General features: G+C 44.1%; 1 protein-coding gene across 2 annotated transcripts in view; it reads left to right on the top strand.

Annotated features, from left to right (window-relative positions):
- dcn (decorin) overlaps nucleotides 1-25,117 on the top strand; it is a 70,223-nt gene that overhangs the window by 44,290 nt on the left and 816 nt on the right. For both annotated transcript variants that reach the window (XM_072269434.1, XM_072269435.1), the window contains exons 4-7: nucleotides 12,312-12,525; nucleotides 13,778-13,891; nucleotides 20,285-20,378; nucleotides 22,452-22,590. In XM_072269434.1, coding sequence (XP_072125535.1) covers nucleotides 12,312-12,525; nucleotides 13,778-13,891; nucleotides 20,285-20,378; nucleotides 22,452-22,590 — 561 coding nt within the window. The remainder of the gene's footprint in view (nucleotides 1-12,311; nucleotides 12,526-13,777; nucleotides 13,892-20,284; nucleotides 20,379-22,451; nucleotides 22,591-25,117) is intronic.

Genomic DNA, 25,117 nt, shown 5'->3' on the forward strand with positions numbered 1-25,117 from the left:
CATTGCCTTCTCCTGGGCAGTGTCTTTACAAGACAGGTGACCCCAGCCATTATCAATATCCTCCAGAGGTTGTCTGCCTCGTGTCAGTGGTCGCATAACCATGTGATATGCACTGGCTGCTCATACGACCGTCCACCACCTGCTCCCCGATCGGGGGGCTAAGCGGGTGCTCCACCTTGCCCGAGGGTGACCGCAGGCTAGTGGAGGGAAGCAGCGCCTTACACCTCCTTTCATAGATGTACTTACCTCCACCCTGCCTCCCGGACAAGAACAATAACAGAATGCAGAATGAAGTGTTCCAGTTACGGAGAGAGTGCAGCGTAGGTGGACAATAAAGTGCATGGGCCATGAGGAGGTGGACTGAGAGACCACGAGCCCATCTTTCTTGTACGAGTGTCAAACAGCAGCAGGGTAGAAGCTGTCCTTGTGCCTGGAGGGACGTGTTCTCAAGTTTCTGCAGTATTTATTTTTTTCTAGTGATACAGCACAGGGTAGGTCCTTCCAGCCCCTCGAGCTGTGCTGTCCCAGCAAGCCCTGACAAACCCGATTAACCCAAACCCAATTTACAATGACCACTTCGCCTAGATGGTCGGCCTTTTCACTGCGGGAGGAAACTGGAGGACCCGTAGAAAACCTGTGCACGCCACGGGGAGCAAAGATGATAAACATGATGAAAGCTTACTTCCTTTCAATGGCTAGTGTTACGTACCCCGTAACCGGTTAAAAGAACCAGCAGAAATGGAACACACCTGGAGTCTGGTTTTGCTGTTAACTAATTCTATTTTATTAGCAACTACATAATAAAGTAACATAAAACCAGATAAATCAAACAGGTTAGCAGAGTTTATGCATATATAGGTGTAGAAATATAAAACCCAAACTTCTTCAAGCTTAGGTGGTAAGTGATACCGTCTTACGGTGGTGGGTAAGAAAAGTTCAATTCAGATGCACAGGTTAATTAATGCGAGATGTTTGTAAGCCAAAAGGCGAATGTTGTGAGAAGGCAATTACGTCGTTTCCATGGCAGCAATACAAAATAACAATAGTAGTAGGTTTTATCTCCTAAGTTGTTCCACTCCACACACGAAATGTCACTGACAGTGATCTTCAACGAATATCCATTCAGCACAAGTGGTACCACACCCGAATTCAAAGTGGTGGCCACAGGATAGTCCAACAGAATCCACGTATTGATTATCACCAACAGTAGCTTGTCACAAAGGGGACCCTCTTCAAGGGAACCACCACCCAGGCAAGGGTTGACACACCGGTAGATTCCATAAGGTTACCTCAAACACACAACGTGATAGCCACTTATCCAGTTATATGAAATAACTCCAACAGTGATCTGCCACAGGGATGCCTTTCTTCAGTGAACTACCACACCCAGACAAAGGGTAAATACACACGTGTATTCACAAAGGTTTCTCCTCACCAGAGAACCCACTCCTGTGGATTAACTAAGTGATAATCACACTTCCATAGTTGAATGGAAACAAACTCACCCTCACGGGCTCCTTAAGGAGAGAGTCCAAACAGTGATCTCTTTGTCACTAGGTTTCTTCTGTTTCAAACCTATCTCTCCTCTCTTCTCTTCCTGCAAACCTGTTCTAATTGCAGAAAACTTGTGACAGTCATTTATCGATACTCAGGATCGATCTCAACTCACCCCTTTTGGGCTACTGAAAGTTTAAACCAGCGACCGACTCACTGGTGTCTTCCATTGACCGAATCCATCTTGACTCTAACTGTGTGTGTCTGCGTGTCCTTGTATATTCAAAACAAGCTGCAGAGAAACCATAACATCGATTGTCCATCAAATAACTCCATCTCTCTCTCTCTCTCTCTCTCTCTCTCTGTGGAGCAGCTCATACAGTGACCAAAAGTCAGTCTCATTCTCCCGACGTTTCAAAGTGACAGTCCACAGAAAATATGAACCCTAGGGGTACATAACACTAGCAAGCACTTGACAGGCCAACTGGCCTCCTCCAGATGTTTGCTTCTCTTCCCTTGAAACTCTGCATTTTTGTTAACCCAAAGGGATGTAGATTCCAGCCTATACATTTAGGTAAAGATGAGGTGGACCCCAGGGGAAGGTATCCAGAGACTCCTGACAGAATGGAGATAGAATTGAACTCTGAACTCTAACGTTATCATGCTAAGCGCATGGCTACTATGGCATTTTCCACCCAATGAAAGAGGGGAGAAGAGAGAATGTCTGGAGTGGGAGTGCTCCTTGATTACATTTGCCGCTATCCTGAGGTGGGGGGTTGTGTCGACAGTGTCAATGGAGGGGAGGCTGGTTTGTCTGATGGATTGGGCTGCGTTTACAACTCTCCACACTTAACCTGCTGCCTTGGGCAGCACGGTTGCCACACGTGGATATAATGCTTTGGCAACTCAGGTGCTCCAGTGATTCGCAAGACTTCCTTAGACACCAGTGGAGCCTATTCAGTGGACAGGGGGACTATTACTTGTTACTTCTATCACAAGTGCACTGAAACATACCGTGAAATGTGTCATTTGTGTTAACGGGTCAGTTCAAGTCAAGTCGCTTTTTATTGTCATTTCGACCATAAACTGCTGGTACAGTACACAGTAAAAACGAAACAACGTTCCTCCAGGACCATGGTTCTACATGAAACAACACAAATCCACACTAGACTATGTGAGACAACACAAGGCTACACTAGATTACAGACCTACACAGGACTACATAAGTTTACAAAACAGTGCAGGGCAGTACCATAAATAATAAACAAGACAATAGTAACAGTAGAGGACAAATTACAATATAATAATAAATGATGTAGATGTCAGTCTTAGACTCTGGGTATTAAGGAGTCTGATGGCTTGGGGGAAGAAACTGTTGCACAGCCTGGCCATGAGAGCCCGAATGCATCCTAAGGATGTGCTGGGGGCATCCCACAAGTGTCGCCACACGTTCTGGCGCCAACATAGCGTGCCCACAGCAACAACAAAGGCAACAAAACAACAGCAGCAAGACAACTCTTTTCCCACCCTCCACCCTCCACCCACACACTCAAAAGCAGAGACGAAAGCCTCCAACCCCAAGACAGGCATCCTCCAAGCCTTTGACCACTAGTCCTTGGCTCCAGACTCTCAGACTCACAGACGTTGTTGACTCCACTCCCTGGTCCAGACTTGCAGAATCACAGACCTCTGATCACTGGCACATGTCAAGCCAAGGGCTCTGACCATTACACCTTGATCCCCAGACTCACGAACTTCAGTCTTTGACCTTTGAGCCTCTGGACTCACTAATCCTTGGGCTTCAACCTCTGGACTTCGCCAAGCTCTGGATATTGACCCAGGACTTGCCAATCTCGGGAACTGACTTTGACCTCTCAACTCATCCTCTGGACTTGCCCACAGGACTCATGTGGGGGGGGGGTCACCAGCCCTAATCCATGGGGACCAGCAACTTCTGTCATTGACCACAGGAATGTGTGTTCTTCCTGTTCCTTTCCTACAATGAGCTGAACAACTGTGACAAGGAGCTGAATCTGTGATGGAATGGTACGTTCTCACATCATTTCTTCTGAGAAGCGGATAAGGGTTATGTCAATGTGCTGACAGAGCGAAGGCTGCATCTAATCAACACGGAACAGCACTTAGCATAAGAATTTTAAATTGGTTTCAAAAGAATCTTGGAACAAAATTCTGGGATCTGGGAATGTGATTATGGAAGTCTTTTCTTGTGGTTCACTGGAAAAATTCAAGGAATGTCATTTCCACCTAGTCTTTACCTAAATGTACACATTGGAATCTACACCGCTTTGGGTTATGAAGGATGCAGGGGTTCAAGGGACGGAAGCAGACATCAAGAGGAGGCCACTTGGCCCGTCAATTGCCTGCTAGCCATTGAAAGACAAGAAGCTTTCATTCCTTAGTCTGTCATCTCTTAGTCTATACCTCATAGAAGAGGTAAATGAGCTGCTGGAGGCAAAAAGCGGGATAGGCAGCAATGGTGAAGAGAAATGCACAGTCCAGATGACAGTGACTGTCTATTTGCTTCCACAGACGCTGCTTGACCCACAGAGATCTTCCAGCTACCAACAAAATGTTGCCTGGCCTGCTGACTTCCTTCAGCATTTTGTGTGTATTGCTAGGTCCTTCCAGCTGCTCAGTTCTCTGTTCTAGATTCCAGCCCCTAGTCTCTCGTGTCTGCATTTTACTGTACCTTACAGGCAACACCACCTTGAGGTGGAAATGCAGCTATTTTATTTAAGGAGGGTTTGATAAGAGCTGCTGCCTCTGCTGTTGAAACTGACTGAGTTCTTCGAAGGATCCACTAGAATCAGAATCAGGTTTTTCTATCTCTGAAATACGCCATGAAATCTGTTGTTTGGCAGCAGTAGAGTGCAATAAATTAAATGTACTATGAATTATATTGAGAAGTATAAAATATACAGTGGATTCCAGTTAATTGGGACACATCGAGACAAATACATTTTCCCCCAATTAGCTGAAGTTTCATGCCTTTATACATTGAGTTGCTACCACATAGTTGAATGATTGCATATTTACAGTAACAAGCATTAATAAAGTGGCCACTGTGTGTATTACGTAGTACCTAAAGAAACCAGATATAGTGAGCCAAAATTAGCTCACGGGTTTTACTGTCCATTCAGAAATCTGATGGCAAAGTGAAGGAAGCTGTTCCTAAAATGTTGTGTGTGAGTGTGAGTGCGTGAGTGTGAGTGTGTGTGTGTGTGCGTGTGTGTCTTCAGGTTCCTGTACATCCTCCCTGATGGTAGTAATGGGAAGAGTGCAAGTTCTGGGTGGTGGAGGTCCAATGCCGCCTTTTTGAGACATGGCCCTTTGAAGATGCCCTTGATGGTGGAGAGGCTAGCACCCATGAGAAAGGTGGCTGAGTTTGCAACCCTCGCGGCGTTTTCTGCTCCTGTGCAGAGATCTCTCCATATCACATGGTGATGATCAACTCTGCTGAGTATTTCCTCAGGCTGGGCGGTGTGGATCTAGGGACTAAGGACATGGAGAAAGGAGGAGGAGAAGAAATGCTTTTACCCAGCTAGCAGTAAATATTCTGAATTTTGGAATCCAGATAGCTGAGGAGTTAAAGCTAAAATAAAGATTTCTGGACATTTAGAAAATTAAAGGAGGTGGAGATTAGATGAGTAAGTGGACCAGAGTTGAAAGTCAGCCAATATCTTACTCAATGGTGGAACAGGCTGTAGAAACCATATGGCCAGCCCCTCTCATGGAGCTAAATAGCTTTAGCTTATTTTGTAATTGTCTGTCTCCTAGTCAAAGATTATTGAAGCCAAATTACACATCATTTCCAAAGGGAGGTGTCTGTCTCCTTTTTGTTGGCTAAAGGTACCATACCGCGAGTGAGGTAACTGTCTCCAAGCACAGAAGAGCAATTGGCTGCCAAGTCTAGAGGCGTTTGGAAAGGTTTCATTGCATAGTTCCTCACCCCCAACTACTGTTCCTACTCAAACAGGCCCTTCCTTATCTCCAGTGGTTTTCACCTTCATTGCTGGAAGATCAAAGCATTGACAGGAAACATGAAAACACTCTGGATTAAGATTTGTCCTCTGGTGTATTGTGATGAAGGATTCAGAATCAGAATAGGGTTTATTGTCACTGGCTTATATTGCGAAATGTGTTGTTTTGTGGCAGCAGTAGAGTGAAATACAATTAATATACTATATATTGTACATGTACGTGTGTATATGTATGTGATAAGTAGTGCCAAAAGAGCAAAATATTGAGGTTATAGGATTGTAATTGTAATTGTGTTTAATTCTGGTTCTGAAAATTGAATTTTGGGAGTGATATGTTGTGTGTTTTTTTAAAAAAAAAGATTAGCTTCATTTATTACATGTACATCGAAACATACAATGAAATTTGTCTTTTGCGTCAATGACCAGCACAGTCTGAGGATGTTCTGGGGGCAAGTATCTCCATCCTTCTGGTGCCCACAACTTACTAACTCTCACCCGTACGTGGTTACGTACATAACACCACGTCAATGTATTGACCTATAATCAATCTATGCATGTAAGGTATCTTATATGTTTATATTTATTGTGAATTTTCTATTATTGTGTTCTTTGTATTATTGTGTTTCATTTGGTGTTGCATCGAGTATTTTTGTTCTCCTTTACACTTGTGTACTGGAAATGACATTAAACAATCGTGAATTTTGAATCTTTGAAAGGTGGGAGGAGACTGGAGCTCCCAGAGGAAGCCCACACAGTCATGGGGGGGAACATACAAACCTTGCAGACAGCGGCCGGAATTGAACCGAGGTCACTGGCGCTGAAATAGTGTTAACCTTACAGCTGCTCTACCGTGCCTCTAACACAAGATTAATTACTCAGATTTAAATTTGTTCATATTTACGCCCCAAGGTAAACATTTTTTATTCCTCCATTTTAGTGGCTTTTCTCCCAGATGTTGTTTATGCCCAGGGCCACTGGACTAATCTTTAATTCCTGGAAGAAGCTGGGTGGTTTATGGAGTCTGCGACCCTGAAGTCCTAAAGCCGTAAGAAATAAGAGCAGGATTAAGCCATTTTGGCTTCTTCTGACTGCTCCACCAGTCAACAGGATTGGCGGTAAACTCATGTCATAGTTTCCTGCGCTTACTACATATCCATTTAATATCAAAACAAAATCGGCCCGCTCCCCTGCCGATCATGTGCGACAGAGTCTCCATAACCCGAGGGTGGAGATTCGCCACAAGCCCCACCACAATAAACACTTGACGAGCTTACCAAGTCTTTCCTCAAGCAGTTCAATTGTCGTGCCCACGTCTGTGGAACAAAAATCTGTTTTGACAAATCACATTATTTAGAAGTCTTTTTTCCTGTTGCTATTAATCCTGAGGAACACTGGGAAAGCAAGGGGTGGGGATTGAGATCCAATTGGAGATTCTCCATCCCATGGTTAGGGCTGCTGGAAAGTAGCCAGCTACATACATCATGAATCAGTTCTCCCTCAGGATGCCAGTGTTTATAGCTAATGAGACCAGTGTTTATAGCTATCCTTAAGTACCCATGTGAACGGTGGCGGTGAGTCACTGCTTTGCGCAAATGCAGTTCTTCGGAAGTTCGTCCACAGTGTTAGGACTGAGTTCCAGGATCCAGACGATCAGCTTGTCCTGGTTCAATACAAAAGCCAAGAAGCACACCTGTGCCTCTACTTCCTCACAAAGCTAGGCAGATCCGGCATGTCCCCAATGACTCTCACCAATTTTTACAGATACACCATAGAAAATATCCTATCTGGGTGCTTCACAGCTTGGTACAGCAACTGCTTGGCCCAAGGCCACAGGGAACTGCAGAGAGTTGTGACACATCACAGTCCTTCACTTAGATCAACCTCCCCTCGATTTCCTCAGGAAAGCAGCCAACATAAACAAAGACCCGTCCCACCCCGGTCATTCACTCCCCTCCCCTGTGCATCATGCAGAAGATTTAAACAATCAAGAACATATCGCCACGCTCAAGGAGATTTTCTACCCCACTGTTGTCAGACTCTTGAACAGACATCTTATACTGTAAGGATGAATTCTTGATCTCTCAATCTACCTCATTATTGCCCTTGCACTTTATTTGTCTGCTTGCTCTGCACTTCCTACATAACCATATAACCATATAACAATTACAGCACAGAAACAGGCCATCTCGGCCCTTCTAGTCCATGCCGAACGCTTACTCTCACCTAGTCCCACCAACCTGCACTCTGCCCATAACCCTCCATTCCTTTCCTGTCCATACAGCTATCCAATTTAACTTTAAATGACAATATTGAACCTGCCTCAACCACTTCTGCTGGAAGCTCGTTCCACACAGCTACCACTCTCTGAGTAAAGAAGTTTCCTCTCATGTTATCCCTAAACTTTTGCCCTTTAACTCTCAACTCATGTCCTCTTGTTTGAATCTCCCCCACTCTCAATGGAAAAAGCCTATCCACGTCAACTCTATCTATCCCCCTCATAATTTTAAATACCTCTATCAAGTCCCCCCTCAACCTTCTACGCTCCAAAGAATAAAGACCCAACTTGTTCAACCTTTCTCTATAACTTAGGCGATGAAATCCAGGTAACATTCTAGTAAATCTTCTTTGTACTCTCTCTATTTTGTTGACATCTTTCCTATAATTTGGTGCCCAGAACTGTACACAATACTCCAAATTTGGCCTTACCAATGCCTTGTACAATTTTAACATTACATCCCAACTCCTATACTCAATGCTCTGATTTATAAAGGCCAGCATACCAAAAGCTTTCTTCACCACCCTATCCACATGAGATTCCATCTTCAGGGAATTATGCACCATTATTCCTAGATCCCTCTGTTCTACTGCATTCTTCAGTGCCCCACCATTTACCATGTATGTCTTATTTTGATTAGTCCCAACAAAATGTAGCACCTCACATTTATCAGCACTAAACTCCATCTGCCATCTTTCAGTCCACACTTCTAACTGGACTAAATCTCTCTGCAAGCTTTGAAAACCTATTTCATTATTCACAACTCCACCTATCTTGGTATCGTCTGAATACTTACTAATCCAATTTACCACCCCATCATCCAGATCATTAATGTATATGACAAACAACATTGGACCCAGTACAGGTCCCTGAGGCACATTCCCTAGTCACCGGCCTCCAATCTGACAAACAGTTATCCACCACTACTCTCTGGCGTCTCCCATCCAGCCACTGCTGAATCCATTTTACTACTCCAATATTAATACCTAACGATTGAAACTTCCTAACTAACATTCTGTGTGGAACCTTGTCAAAGGCTTTACTGAAATCCATACAGACAACATCCACCGCTTTACCCTTGTCAACTTTCCTAGTAACCTCTTCAAAGAATTCAATAAGATTTGTCAAACATGACTTTCCATGCACAAATCCATGTTGATTGTTCCTAATCAGACCCTGTCTATCCAGATAATTATATATACCGTCTCTAAGAATACTTTCCATCAATTTACCCACCACTGACGTCAAACTCACAGGCCGATAATTGCTAGGTTTACTCTTAGAACCCTTTTTAAACGATGGAACAACACGAGCAATACGCCAATCCTCTGGCACCACCCTGTTTCTAATGACATTTGAAATATTTCTGTCAGGGCCCCTGCTATTTCCACACTAACTTCCCTCAAGGTCCTGGTGAATATCCTGTCAGGACCCGGAGACTTATCCACTTTTATATTCCTTAAAAGCCCAGTACTTGCTCTTCTTTAATCATCATAGTTTCCATAACTTCCCTATCTGTTTCCCCTACCTTACACAATTCAATATCCTTCTCCTCAGTGAATACTGAAGAAAAGAAATTGTTTAAAATCTCCCCCATCTCTTTTGGCTCCACAAATAGCTGTCCACTCTGATTCTCTAAGGGACCAATTTTATCCCTCACTATCCTTTTGCTATTAATATAACTGTAGAAACCCTTTGGATTTATTTTCACCTTACTTGCCAAAACAGCCGCATACCTTCTTTTAGCTTTTCTAATTTCTTTCTTAAGATTCTTTTTACATTCTTTATATTCCTCGAGCACCTCATTTACTCCATGCTGCCTATATTTATTGTAGATATCTCTCTTTTTCCGAACCAAGTTTCCAATATCCCTTGAAAACCATGGCTCTCTCAAACTTTTAACCTTTCCTTTCAACCTAACAGGAACATAAAGATTTGGTACCCTCAAAATTTCACCTTTAAATGACCTCCATTTCTCTATTACATCCTTCCCATAAAACAATTTGTCCCAATCCACTCCTTCTAAATCCTTTCGCATCTCCTTAAAGTTAGCCTTTCTCCAATCAAAAATCTCAACCCTGGGTCCAGACCTATCCTTCTCCATAATTATATTGAAACTAATGGCATTGTAATCACTGGACCTGAAGTGCTCCCCAACACAAACCTCCGTCACCTGACCTATCTCATTCCCTAACTGGAGATCCACACTGCCCCTTCTCCAGTAGGTACCTCTATGTATTGCTGCACTGTTACGTTCTGCAATCTGTTATTGTTCTCCTTCCCTTCCACCTCGATAGATAGAATAAGCACTGTGGTAGTGTTGAGGTGAGTGTTGTGCTTTACAGCACCTGCAGTCAACCATCAGGGTTCAATTCCCTCTGCTGCCTTAAGGAGTTGGTGCATTCCATGCATTGACCACGTGGGCTTCCTCCAGGTGCTCCAGCTCCCTGCTACATTCCAAGGTTAATAAGTTGGAAACACCAACGCCTTTGAATGGAAAATCCTACCACAAGTAATGGATATGACCCAGTCCATCATGGGTCGGCCATGTATGGAACCAAAAGAAATGGAGGGAGATCTTAAATGGGTTTTTTGCATCTGTGTTTACTAAGGAAACTGGCATAGAGTCTATGGAAATAAGGCAAGCAAGTAGTGAGGTCATGGAACCTATACAGATTGAAGAGGAGGAGGTGCTTGCTATCTTGAGGCAAATCAGAATAGATAAATCCCCAGGACTGACAGGGTATTCCCTCAGACCTTGAAGGAGACTAGTGTTGAAATTGCAGGGGCCCTGGCAGATATATTTAAAATGTCAGTAACTATGGGTGAGGTGCCGGAGGTTTGGAGGATAGCTAATATTGTTCTGTTGTTTAAAAAAGGCTCTAAAAGTAATCTGGGAAATTATAGGCCAGTAAGTTTGATGTTGGTAGTAGGTAAATTATTGGAGGGAGTACTAAGAGATAGGATCTACAAGTATTTGGATAGACAGAGACTTATTAGGGAGAGTCAAGATGGCTTTGTGCGTGGTAGGTCATGTTTAAGCAATCTATTAGAGTTTTTCGAGGAGGTTACCAGGAAAGCGGATGAAGGGAAGGCGGTGGATATTGTCTACATGGACTTCAGTAAGGCCTTTGACAATGTCCCGCATGGGAGGTTAGTTAGGAAGATTCAGCCGCTAGGTATACATGAAGAGGTAGTAAATTGGATTAGACATTGGCTCAATAGAAGAAGCCAGAGAGTGGTAGTGGAGGATTGCTTCTCTGAGTGGAGGCCTGTGACTAGTGGTGTGCCACAGGGATCAGTGCTGGGTCCATTGTTATTTGTCATCCATATCAATGATCTGGATGATAATGTGGTAAATTGGATCAGCAAATTTGCTGATGATACAAAGATTGGAGGTGTAGTGGACAGTGTGGAAGGTTTTCAAAGCTTGCAGAGGGATTTGGACCAGCTGGAAAAATGGGCTGAAAAATGGCAGATGGAGTTTAATACAGATAAGTGTGAAAACAGTAGGGCACTGAGGAGTGCAGTAGAACAGAGGGATCTGGGAATATAGATACAAAATTCCCGAAAAGTGGAATCACAAGTAGATAAGGTCGTAAAGAGAGCTTTTGGTACATTGGCCTTTAAAAATCAAAGTATTGATTATAAGAGTGGTATGTTATGGTGAGGTTGTGTAAGGCGTTGGTGAGGCCAGATTTGGAGTATTGTGTGCAGTTTTGGTCACCAAATTACAGGAAGGATATTAATAAGGTTGAAAGAGCGCAGAGAAGGTTTACAAGGATGTTGCTGGGACTTGAGAAACTGAGTTACAGAGAAAGGTTGAATAGGTTAGGACTTTATTCCCTGGAGCGTAGAAGAATGAGGGGGGATTTGATAGAGGTATATAAAATTATGATGGGTATAGATAGAGTGAATGCAAGCAAAATCTTAGGCACTCTAGCTATATATAGATAGATATGTGTGTGTGTGTGTGTGTGTGTGTGTGTGTGTGTGTGTGTGTGTGTCTAAGACTTTTGCACAGTACTGTAGTTTAGGAAAATCAGGTTGGTGCTGGATCCCATAAGAGGAAATTTGTAAAGTGCCTGTGAGACGGCTTGTTAGGTACCTTGTGGTTGAGTGCACTAGGAAAGAGGCAATTCTGGATTGGATACTGTGATTAGGGAGCTTAAAGTAAAGGAACCTTGAAGAGATTTGATTATAATATGATAGAATTCACTGTGCAGTTTGAGAGGGAGAAGTTTGTTGTCTTTTTGATATTGGTGTTTGTCTGTCATTGATTCTATTGTGTTTCTTCGCATTTCCTGTGAATGCCTGAAAGAAAATGAATCTCAGGGTTGTATATGGTGACAAGTATATATTTTGATAATAAATTTACTTTGAACTTTGGATGTGAATGTATGGCTACAATTTACTCTATGCTTAAGTCATGATTTTTAAGGTGGTAGTGTTATTTTTGTGGAACAGGTTGTACTCAAGCCAAGGAAAATGGTAGTTTGGCATGGCAAGATTTATTTTGATTGGCTCTCCTCCTCTTGCAGGCCTTAATCTTGGTTAACAACAAGATCAGCACAGTTCATCCCAAAGCTTTTGCCCCTCTGGTAAAGTTACAGAGACTGTACCTGTCCAAGAACCTTCTGAAGGAGATCCCAATCAACATGCCTTCCTCGCTCCAAGAGCTGCGTGTCCATGAGAACGAGATCACCAAAGTGAAGAAGAACACCTTTGACAATCTGTCAGAGGTCTACGCCTTGGGTATGGCACACTGCTTTCACCCTCACTGAGGTCAGGTTCAAGCTCTCCTGATTCTCTCAAGCATTGGACCTCTGCACCATATTTGCCACCACTTTTAACTTTTGGTGTTTCCTGGGATGTTGTTTGAAGTGAGGGTGGGGGGGGGGAGGTGATCCACTTAAAGAACATATCTTATATGAACTAGGGTTTTTCTCTTTGGAAAGAAAGGAGATGAGAGGTGACGACAGCAGTATACAAAAAGATAAGAGACATAGATTGAGTGAACAGCCACGCACTATTTCCCAGGACGGAAGTGGCTAGTACCAGGTGTATAATTTTAGAATGATTGGAGGAAAGTATAGCCAGGATGTATGTTCTTTACACAGAGAGAGGTGGTTATGTGGAACACTCTAACAGGAGTGATGGTAAATACAGATACATTAAAGGCAATTAAGAAACTCTTAGATAGACACAGGGATGATAGAAAAATGGAAGGAAAGGCTTACAGGTTAATGAAAGAAGAAAGAAAGTAAGTTAAGTTTTATTTGTCATATGTACATAGAAGCATACAGTGAAATGTGTCATCTGCATCATATCAAATCAGTGAGGATTGTGCTGGGCAGCTCATAATTTTCACCGTATTTCCAATGTCAACACAGTATGTCCAGAACTCACTAACTTGTACGTCTTTGGAAGGTGGGAGGAACCAGAGCACCTGGAGGAAACCCCTGTGGCCTCGGGGAGAACGTACATACAGTGTCAATTCCTTACAGACAGTGACAGGAATTGACCCCCGGTCATTAGTGCTGACTGCTATGCAGTAAGAAGATAGATCAATTTAGAGATTAAAGATTAGCTTTATCTGTCATGCGCATTTCGAAGCACAAGGTGAAATGTGTTGTTTTATTCCCATGACCAACCCAGAACAAGGACGTGTTGGTGGCAGCCTGCAAGTGTTGGCATGCTTACAATGCCTACATAGTGTGTCCACAACTTACCAACTCTAACCCTAACCACACGTCCTTGGAGCCTAAGAGGAAACCATAGCACCTGGAAGAAACCCATATGGTCACGGGGGAACCTACAGACAGCGGTGGGAATGGAACGGCCAAACCTGGTACTGTAAATCGACGTGCTACTCAGCATGCAACTCTGCCATCAGAGCAGATAAGTGGGAATAACCGGGTAATTCAAAGAGCAGGCAGGTGTTCGATGGGCCAGAATGGCATCCTATGATTCTAATGTTTCTTTTCGATTGTTTCTCACTCCTCAGAAATGGGCAGCAACCCTCTGAAGAACTCTGGCATTGACAGTGGGGCTTTTAAGGGCCTGAAGAAGCTTTCCTTCATTCGATTGTCAGATTCCGATCTGACAGCAATTCCCAAAGGTAATTAGAGAGCGGGGCTGTAAAAACAACACTGTAACTGAGCTCAAAGGGGTCGGTGTGTCCATTTGGAACCGTGGTGTGTTTGTACTCCTGAGCTCAGGAGTACATTGGTTGCTGCACATGATGGAGAGGTGGGGAGGGAGCGGGGGCGGGGAGGGAGTGAGGGAGCCGGGGGAGGGAGGGAATGAGGGAGCTAGGGATGGGAGGGAGTGAGGGAGCCAGGACGGGGAGGGAGTGAGTAAGCCCGTGTGGGGAGGGAGTGAGGGAGCCAGGGATGGGAGGGAGTGAGGGAGCCAGGGTGGGAAGGGAGTGAGTGAGCAGGAGTGTGGAGGGAGTGAGGGAGCCGGGGGAGAGAGGCAGTGAGAAAGTTGCAGTGGGATGGGAACCTGGACAGGGAGGGGCTGAGGGATCTCAAGTGAGGAAGATCAGGGAACTGAAGCAGAGTGGGGAAGGTTATAAACAGTTAATAGCCAAGTTCAAAATCATTTAGAGTTTTTAATGGGGATTTAGGCAAGACATGACTGACTTGGGGAAATTGGCAGAAGAAGCTTTGAAAGGTCTCTGGAACCTGTGCCAGGAAGGGTGGAGGAAGCAGGTTTCACCCAAGGCTCTGCCTGATGCTTTATACTGATCGAAACTCCATCTTGGGAATCGTCCAATCACACTTCTTCAGGTGGAGTTGAGAGGTCATTCACCACGGGTCAAATTATCATACGCCACAGGAATGAAGGTTACTTTACTGGTCCTTTGTAATTTTGAGGCATTTTAAACAAATTTGTCCCAAATGGAAACCACACTGTACTGTGTATTTATCTGAATGAATTTTCCTGTCAGCAGCACAAGTCCTGTAGGAAACCTGTTAAATGTCTGGCATCTTTTTGGAGCCATTTAGTTTACAGTACTTTGGAGTCCTTTCCTGGATCGAGCTTCAAAGTCCCTGACACCCGCCTTCACTGGCATTAAGGCTCACTAGAATGATTCCAGGAATGAAAAGGTTAACACATTAGGAAGTTTTGATGGCTCTGGGCATGTACTCGCTGGAGTTTAGAAGAATGAGGGGGATCTCACTGAAACCTATCAAATAGTTAAAGGCCTAGATAGAGCAGATATGGAGCAGATATTTTCTATGGGGGAGGGGGGATCTAGAACCAGAGGGCACATCCTCAGAATAGAGGAGTGTCCATTTAGAACAGAGATGAGGAGGGAGTTCTTTAGCCAGAGGGTTGTGAATTGCCACACACGGCTATGGATGCCAAATCACTGGGTAAATTTAAACCAGAGTTCTTGATTAGTGAGGGTGGCAAAAGTTACGAGGAGAAAGCAGGAGAATGGGGTTGAGAGGGAAATTAAATCAGCCATGATGGAATGGTGAGCAGACTTGATGGGCCGAATGGCCTAATTCTGCCCCTATGTCTTATGGTCTTCATTGAGATTGGCTATTTTCAGCTCTATGACATTTATATCCTTTCATAGATTGTCTGGCTGCATCCCTTCACTCCTGTCTTTGCTCCCTCCAGATCTGAATACTCCAATACACAGTCAACTCCATTTTCTACTGAGCCCTGTTCACCCACCGCACCTACCCTCACTTATCTTCACTGTCTCAGGGTCCAGCAACCAATTTTTAAAACCATCATCCTTGATTTTAAATCCTTCTGTGGCCTCGGGCCCACCCACCTCTCTCCCCCTCCAACTGCACAAATTGATGAAGTCATTGTGTTCCTCCTGTGCTGGCCTTGTAGTCATCATTGGCAGTGCTTGAACTTAACTTTGCAGTTCTACTCACTTACCTAAGGAAAGGTGGCAAATCAGAATGAAAAACGATTTGACATGGGCTTGTGGGACAAACCAGAGGGTGGTAGTAGAGAGCTGTCTCTCTGACTGGGGGCCTGTGACGAGCGGTGTACCGCAGTGAGCGGTGCTGGGTCCTTTGTTGTTTGTCACTTACATCAGTGATCTGGATAATAATGTGGTAAACTGGATCAGCAAGTTTGCAGACGACACCGAATTTGGGGGCATGGTGTAAAGTGAGGAAGGAAGTGGCAGATGGAAATTATTTCACACAAGTGTGTAGTGTCCACTTTTGGAGGACAAACTAGGGTGGGACTGACACAGTGAATGGTATAGCACTGTGGAGTGTGGTAGAACAGATGGATCTGGGAATACAAACCCATAGTTCCTTGGAAGTGGCGTCACAGGTAGATAGGCTCGAAAAGAGAACTCTTAGCACATTGGCCTTCATAACTCAAAGTCTTAAGTACAGGGGTAGGGATATTATGTTGAAATTATGTAGATGGTGAGACTTAATATGGAGTATTGTGCATATTTCTGGTCACCTACCTATGGGAAAGATTGAAAAGGTCCAGAAGAAATTTACAAGGATGTTGCCAGGAATAGAGGACCTAATTTATAGGAAAAGGTAGAATAGGTTAAGACATTTTTCCCAGGAGCGTGGGAGAATGATTTGATAGATGTATATAAAATTATAAGGGTATAGGTAGGGTAAATGCAAGCAGGCTTTTTCCACTGAGGACAGGTGAGATTGGAACTAGAGGCCATAGGTTAAGGGTAAAATATGATGTGTTTAAGGGGGAGCTTTTTCACTCAGAGGGAGATGACAGTGTGGAACGAGCTGCCAGCTGAAGTGGTGGATGTGAACTTGATTTCAGCATTTAAGAGAAATTCAGATAGGTACACAGATGTGAGGGCTATGGTCCTGCTGCAGCTCGATTGGAGCAGACAGAGTTATAGTTTGGCATGGACTAGATGGGACGGAGGGCCTGTTTCTGATCTGTGGTGTTCTATGATTCTAAATGATCTATCTGATTCTTAACACCACTTTTTAAATTATGATGGGTGATTAGACAATCCCAATATTTTCTGGGAGGGAGGGAGAGTAGGGTAACATAACTTTGAGAAAAGTACATAGTTCATAACCACCGACATTGAGTTGGGGTTTCACTTTAAGAGGCCGATCTGACTTGACAACGTTGTTATGTAAGGATTTTAAGCGCACTTTTGGAGTTTAGGTTTTGGAGTTCAATAAAATGTGTTACGGGTTTCGTTAAGCATAAAACACCTCACTCCGTTTTATTTGTGAAAACCTGCATTGGTGAGCCTGATGCTCTGTGATGATTCTGGAGTTATTGAACATGTCCGCCAATGCAGTTGCTGTGAAACTGCCGGGGTTTTGGGAGCAAAATGCCGTCGCTTGGTTTGTACAACCTGAGGCTCAATTCACTCTGCAAGAAATTACTGCCGACAACACCAAACTCTGCCACATGGTAGTGTCACTCAGCAGTTCCATGGCTGCGAGAGCAGAGAGTCTATTTGAACACACGCCTGAACCCACTAATACCGATCACTGTAAAACTCATCTATTACAGCTGGCAACTGTGAAGGCTGAGCTTGCCAATATGGAACGACTTGGCATTGTACACTAGTCAAATATCCCCTGGGCTTTACCTCTCCATATGGTCCCTAAGTCCAATGGTGGTTGCTACCCATGTTGTGATTACAGATGCCTTAATGAGGCCACCACTCCTGAGTGTGGGCACGTGGCCAAATGGTTAAGGCATTGGACTAGCGACCTGAAGGTCGTGAGTTCGAGCCCCAGCCGAAGCAACGTGTTGTGTCCTTGAGCAAGGCACTTAATCACACATTGCTCTGCGACGAACTGGTGCCAAGCTGTATGGGTCCTAATGCCCTTCCCTTGGACAACATTGGTGTCGTGGAGAGGGGAGACTTGCAGCATGGGCAACTGCCTGTCTTCCATACAACCTTGCCCAGGCCTGCGCCCTGGAGAGTGAAGACTTTCCAAGCACAGATCCACGGTCTCGCAAGAGTAACGGCTGCCTTTAAAACCCCTGAATGTTACCCAGTTTCATACATCCAAGACTTTTCGGCATGTTTAGCCAGAAAGTTAATTTTTTCCAAAGTCAATCTAGTTAGGGGCTTCCATTGGGTGCCTGGGTGCTCAGAGAACATTCCCAAAGTAGTTGTTAGTACCCCATTTGACCTTTTTTGAGTTTCTGCTCATGCTGTTTGGACTGAAAAATGCAGCACAGACTTTCCAATGGGTGATGGACTCTGTATTAAAAAAACGTAGATCTTCTTTTTGTTAACCTAGATCAGGGGTCCCAACCTTTTTTGCTCCATGGACCAGTTTAATATTGACAATATTCTTGAGGACCAGCCGACGGGGGTGGGAGGGGTGTTAGTCAACAGTGGGTGTGACAGGGAATGAGGAAAGGTGCAGCTGACTCATATCGTTTCATATCGCCAAATCATATTGTTTCCTCGCAGCCCGGTAGCACGTGCTTTCGGCCTGGTGGTTGGGGACCACTGACCTAGATGACATACTTGTCACCAGTGAGTACAAATCCAAACATGTATCTCACCTCCACATACTTTTCTAGGGCCAGAGCCACCACAGGTTGATTATTAACCCCATTAAATGCCAGTTTGGGTTGTCAACCATTGACTTTCTCAGCTATCACATCTCCACAGAAGTTGCGAAACCCCTCCCATCAAATGTAACGGCTATTATGGATTTCCCACTGCCCCACGCTACTAAAAAACTACAGGAATTTTCAGGCAGGGTGAACTTCTATCACCGCTTCATTCCATGAGCTGCTGAATTTATGCTTCCCCAGTACAGTGTGCTTAAAGGCAAAACCCCTGATCAAGTGCTTGACTGGTCAGCGGACATGACCAGGGCATTTGATGACACCAAACGAACTCCCTCCAATGTAACCCTACTGGCTCACCCGCTCCCCAAGGCACCCATAGCCATTACCACTGGCACTTCAGACTATGCTGTGGGTTCTGTGCACGAACAGTTGGTTGGAGGCGTGTGGCAGCCACTCGCCTTCTTCAGCCGGCACCTCCATCCCCCAAAGGAAGTGCAACACGTTTGACTGTCTCTATTAAGCAGCTCTGAGGGCGTCCCTGACTGATGAGTACTGGCATGATTGTCTCCCATGGGCCCTACTGCTCAAACTGCAGTCGTCCGTGGCTGAGTTGGTATACTGGCAGTCGTTACGAGTGCCAGGTGATTTCATTCCTAACACCACTACAGCCTGGTCGACCCCTCAACCCCCGTGTTCCACCCTCCTCAGTAAATTCAATTCACTGGCATCTATTCCTACCTCCCATCATGGAATACAGCACTCTTGGGTTGCCGTTGACCTACATTCTGCCTCGGTGTTTTTCGTCTGCCATGACGCACACCAGCATCCTCTCAGGCCCCCTTACAGTGACCGATTCTGCATTTTGGAATGGGGAGAAAAGACTTCTATATTAGATAAGAGGGGCAAACCGGAATGTATTTCAGTAGATCACCTTAAACCGGCCCACCAGGATTTGGAGTATTCTGCTACCATACCCCTGCTGTCACGACGTGACGATGAATGTGTCAACACACCTCTGGATGAGCCAGAGGCACCTGCTATTCCTCTACCCATGGAACACAGGATCCGAGCCATACAGCTGGTCCAAGCCCCAGACAGGCTCACAATGTTGGTTTTAATGAATTCTGGGGGGCCGGGGGGGGGGGGAATGGGGTGGGTTGCTGTCTAGGGTAATGTAATTGGGAAAAATATACATAATCCACAATCACCATCATTGAGTTGGGGTTTCACATTATGAGGCTGGTTTGTTGTAGTGACGTTATTACATAAAGATTTTTAGCACACTTATGTGTTTAGGTTTTGGAGTTCAATAAAATGTGTTACAGGTTTCATTAAACATAAAACCCCTCACTTGGTTTTATTTGTGGAAACCTGCAGGAGCACATTAAGGGGGAGTGGAGTTTCTTGTCCTATGACTCCACCAGTTGATGTCCCACCACTCTTTACTGGGCACATGCAAGAGTGGGGAATTCCACATCTCCGGAATGTTTCTGGAGCCACGGTTCAAAGTAAAATTATTATCAAACATTTTTATTGCTAACATTCACAGGAAAAATGAAATACAGTAACATTTACAAAATCCTGTACATAAACAGACAAATACTGACAAACAACTAATGTGCAAAAGATAAAGTGGGCAAATAAAAATAATAACAGGAGCATGTGTTGTAAAGAGCCCTTGAAAATGAGTTGCCAGATCAAGGGGCAAAGTTTACGGCTGAACCTCTAGTTTTATAGTCGCACCTCATTCATTCTGGATAAACACACACAAAACACTGGAGGAGCTCTCCAGGTCAGGAGAGGAATAAAGAGCTGACGTTGTGGGCTGAGACCCTTCAAAATGACTTCATGAAAAAGGGTCTTGACCTGAAATGTTGGTGCTTTATTACTCTCTATAGATGCTGCCTGATCTGTTACTCTGGATTTCCAGTGTTTGCGGAATCTCTTGTATTCATTTTTCATAATTTCTCTTCCCAACTAGACCTCCCAAGTTCCCTGTCTGAAATTCATCTGGATGGTAATAAAATCACTCGGGTGAAAGCTGATTCTCTGAAGGGTCTCCACAACTTGGTCAGGTAAGCTGAAACTCGAGCGCACTATCTATATGTGTTCACTGATGTACCTTCTTCCAAATTTCATTTCATAATCGTTGTGGCTTCTTTGCTTCTAGCCTATTTTCCCCTGTGACACCTCTGCTCCCTGTTAGGAATCTTTATAAAGCATTAAATGACAGAAGCAGGAGTGGGTGTGTTTCACAAAGATCAAAGTCAAAGTCAGAGTAAGTTTACTATCAACATATGTATATGTCACCATGAGATTCATTTTTAGCAGGCTTTTACAGGAAAGTAAAGAAATGCCGTAGAATTTATGGTAAACTGTACATATAGACTGACAGTCAATGTGCAGAAGACAATGTGCAAACTCTGCTCAGTGGTGGAGAGGGCTTTTCCTGTGACGGACCGGGCTGTATCCATCACTTTCTATAGTCTTTTCCATTGCTGGGCATTGGTGTTTCCATACCAGGCTGTGATCCAACTAATTAAGATCCTCTCCTCTGTGTATCTACAGAGGTTTGCCAAAGTTTTAGGTGGCCTGCTGAATCCACACAAACCTCTGAGGAAGTAGGTTATTTAAGAGGGTATTGTCAATATCCAGCCCACTGCTCAGGAAACCAGACAAGTGGCTCACTCTAGGATCTTTATTTTTTTTTAATTTGTTCATGATTTGTGAGAATTGCTTCCAAAATCAATGTTTATGGTTCATCGCTACTTGCCCTTGAAATGAATGTCAGATCGGTGAAGATCTGAGAAAGGTCAAAGAAAGTGAAAATCTGGAAGATGTCATCGTCGAAAGCATTGTATAATGGTAGACCATTATCTGCACTGAGTTTGCTCATTGTATACACTGGATGAATTCCTCCGTCAATAACTTTTATGAACTAATACAAAGTTTTATATTACTCTCATACCATCGGTAATGTTCTAATTCAATCTGTATTTCATTTAAATACACCATTTGTTACTCAGTTTGTGTTTTAAACCTTTTTCATTATTTCCACGAAAATTCGACTTATTGGGGCAGACCCTTAGTTGGGCCAAAATGTTTCCCAATTAACGAGAATCCACAGTGTTATTTATTTACTTATTACTAACTTTTGGGATCTTCTTTTGCACATTTTTGCTTACCAGTTTTTTGTTTGTTCTACTGTATTTCTTCTCTCTATTGTGAATGCCTGCAAGAAAACGGATCTCAGAGTAGTATTTGGTGACATATACGTACTTTGATGATAAGTTTACTTTGAACTTTGAATTTTTTTATAATCTGTAGATTGATGTTCACTATTGCAGATACAAGATTTTTCAGTATAGATTTTATTTAAATTATTAAAATGCCTGGAACTAGAAGGGGTCTCTGTCCTGGTAATTGGATGTGTGTCACTGATCCAGTAACGTAACCCCCATGTTAGCACACCCTGTAGTTACCTCTGTGTAAGGCACATGGGATGGACGAGAATATCAAAAGGCAAGGGAAAGGGCCCCTGTTGAGAGAACCCCTTTCTTATTCAAGATGTGTGGCCTTCACAGGCTGAGCTGGCGTTTAATTGTGTGTTCCCTCATGCCCTGAGAAGGTGCTGGCGAGTTGCTTTCTTGAACCACTGCGATGAAAGTTGGCAACCGGTTCATTGCAGTCACGTGTACGGTGAAAAGCTTGGCGTCCACACAGCTGATTTCACGGTAACAGTGCAGTGAGACAGTACAAAGGGAAACAGTAACTGAATGATGAATATTATGCTACTGTTGTGAAGGAAATAGATAATGAGGTCTACAACAAGGTCACAGCTAGGCAATAAGGTGCAAGATCATAATGAAGTAGACTATGAGGTCAAGAATCCATCTTATCATACTGGGAAATACTTAATAGTCTTTTAACAGGAGGGCGGTAGCTGACCTTGAGTCTGATTGCACATAATTTTAAGTTTTTTTATCTTCTGCCCAATCAGAGGGTGGGGAAAAGAAAATGTTCGGGATGGAGAAGGTTTGTGATAATGCTGGCTGCTGTCCCGCAGCAGTGTGATTGCCTCTTGGTGATCGACCTGCAGGCCCTTGTGATGTGTACAGCACTGATCCAATTGACTCTCACCACCACAGGCTGGGTCTGAGCTTCAATGAGATTGCCACTGTGGACAATGGTTCCCTCGACAATGCACCGTACCTGCGAGAGCTGCACATGGACAACAATGCCCTTCTCAGAGTGCCCGCTGGCCTGGCCGATCATCGATACATACAGGTACACGGTGCTCAGTCTGAGAGATAACTACGTCATTTGCCATGAGTGATGGATCTTGCTGTCCCATTACTCATTACTTTCATGAGTAATACCACATGAAAACAGGCTGTCTGGCCCAATTTGTCTATACTGACCACAGTGCCCACCAAGCGAGTGCCATTTCCCCCTGCTTGACCTAATCCCCACCTTTCCATGTACTTAACGAGATGTGAACACAAGAGATTCTGCAGATGCTGCAAATCCAGAGTACACACACAAAATGCTAGAGGAACTCAGCAGGCCAGGCAGCATCTATGGAGAGGAATAAACTGTCAAAGTTTTGGGTCAAGACCCATCAGCACGTCTAGATGTCTAATTATCGAAATGGCTTTTAAATGCTGTATTGTACCTGCCCCAATCACTTCCTATGGCAACTCGTTCCATATATTCACCACCCTCTTGCATGAAGACGTTGCCCCTCAGGCCCCTTATAAATTTTTCAGTTCTCATTTTAGGCCTTTACCCACCACTTTTTAGATCAAAGATTAGCTTTATTTGTCACATGGACATCGAAATGTACAGTGAAATATGTCATTTACGTCAAATCAAGTCAGAGAGGATTTACGAGGCAGCCCTCTAGCGTCACCCGGCTTCCAGTGCCAACATAGCGTGTCCACAACTCACTCGCCCTGACGGTACATTTTTGGAATGTGGCAGGAGACCGGAGCACCCGGATGAAATCCACACGCTCACCGGGAGAACACACAGATTCCTTACGGACAGTGGTGCTATTAAATGTGACCTTACAGCTGCCATTATAAAGTATTGCACTAACCACCTCACTACTGTGCCGGCCCCCTTCTCTGGGAAAAATATCACCTTCCCTGGGGAAAATACTACCATGTATTCACCCTTCATGATTTTATAAACCTGTATATGCTCACCCCTCACTCTCCTACATCTCGAAGAGGCCTTTTATTCCCAGGGTGGGAATGGCTAACACAAAGAGGCGTAACTCTATGCTGATTGGAGGAAAGTATAGAGGAAATTCAGAGGTAGGTGATTTTACACAGAAAGTGGTTGCTGCCAGGGATGGTGGTAGAGGCAGATACATTTAAGAGACCCATAGACAGGCAGACGGATGAAAGAAAAATGAAGGGTAATGTAGGAGGGAGGGAAATTGTTGCATACACAATAAATCAAATAACCATAACAGAATCAATGAAAGACAGTACCAACAGGGCGAACACCCAGCGTGCAAGAGACAACACACTGTGCAAATGCAAAGAAAAAAAAGACAAAATAATAATAAATAAAAAGCAATAAATATTGAGAACATGAGCTGAAGAGTCTATGTAAATGAGTCAATAGGTTGTGGGAACAGTTCAGTTTTGGGGCAAGTGAAGTTGAGTGAAGTTATCCCTTATGTTCAAGAGCCTGATGGCTGAGGGGTACTGACAGTTCCTGAACCTGGTGGTGTGAGTCCCAAGAGAGCATGGTCTGGGTGGAGGGGGTCCCTGATGATGGATGCTGCTTTCCTGTGACATCGCTCCGTGTAGATGTGCTCAATGGCGGGGAGGGCTATTGCAAGGCAACCAAAACTGTACACTATACTCCAAGTGTGGTTTCACCAACATCCCATACCAATTGATTCTTTGATTATTTTAAGATTGTTTTAAATTGTACACCTTTAGAGTCACACAGCACCAAAACAGGCCCTTTGGTCCGTCGTGTTAAAGCTAAACGTTATATACCCAACGAGATATGGGTCAGAGGGTCAGGAAGTTATGTTGCAGCTTTATAGAACTCTAGTTAGGCCACCTTGGGGATATAGTATTCAATTCTGGTTGCCCTATACGGGAAGGAATATTGAGTCTTTGGAGAGGGTGCAGAGGAGACCTACCAGGATGCTGTTTGTCTTAGAAAGTGTGTCTTATGAGGATAGGTTGTGTGAGATGGGGCTTTTCTGTTTGGAGCAAAGGAGGATGAGAGATGATTTAGTCGAGGTGTGTAAAATGATAACAGGTATAGACAGCCAGTGTCTTTTTCCCTGGGCAGAATATGAGAAGGGATAATTTTAAGGGGATTGGAAGAAAAGGAGTGGATATCAGAAGGTGGACATTTACACAGAGTGGTAGGTGTGTGGAATGCGTTGCCAGGGTGATGACAGTGGCAAATACATTAGGGCATTTAAGAGACACTTTCATGAAGGAATAATGGAGAACTATGGGAGTGGGAACGGTATGTCACCATCACTCAGGTTAGGCCACATCTGCAGTGTTGCATTCCTTTCTAGTTGCCCCGTTAGAGGAAGGGTGGGGAGGCTTTGGAGAAGGTGGAGAAGGTGCAGAAGCTGCTTGCCAGCATGCTGCCTGGATTAGAGGGTGTGCTATGAGGAGCATTTGAGCACACTGGAGTTGTTTTCTCTGCAGTGCCAGAGGCTGAGGGGAGACCTGATAAAAGATTATTAGATTATGACCAAAGATAGAGACGCTCGTGCATTGCCCGATATCAATGTACCGCCTTTCATTATTTAGTTATGCTCTTC

The sequence above is a fragment of the Mobula birostris genome, chromosome 9 (assembly GCF_030028105.1).
Source record: "Mobula birostris isolate sMobBir1 chromosome 9, sMobBir1.hap1, whole genome shotgun sequence".
NCBI classification, from domain to species: Eukaryota; Metazoa; Chordata; class Chondrichthyes; order Myliobatiformes; family Myliobatidae; genus Mobula; species Mobula birostris.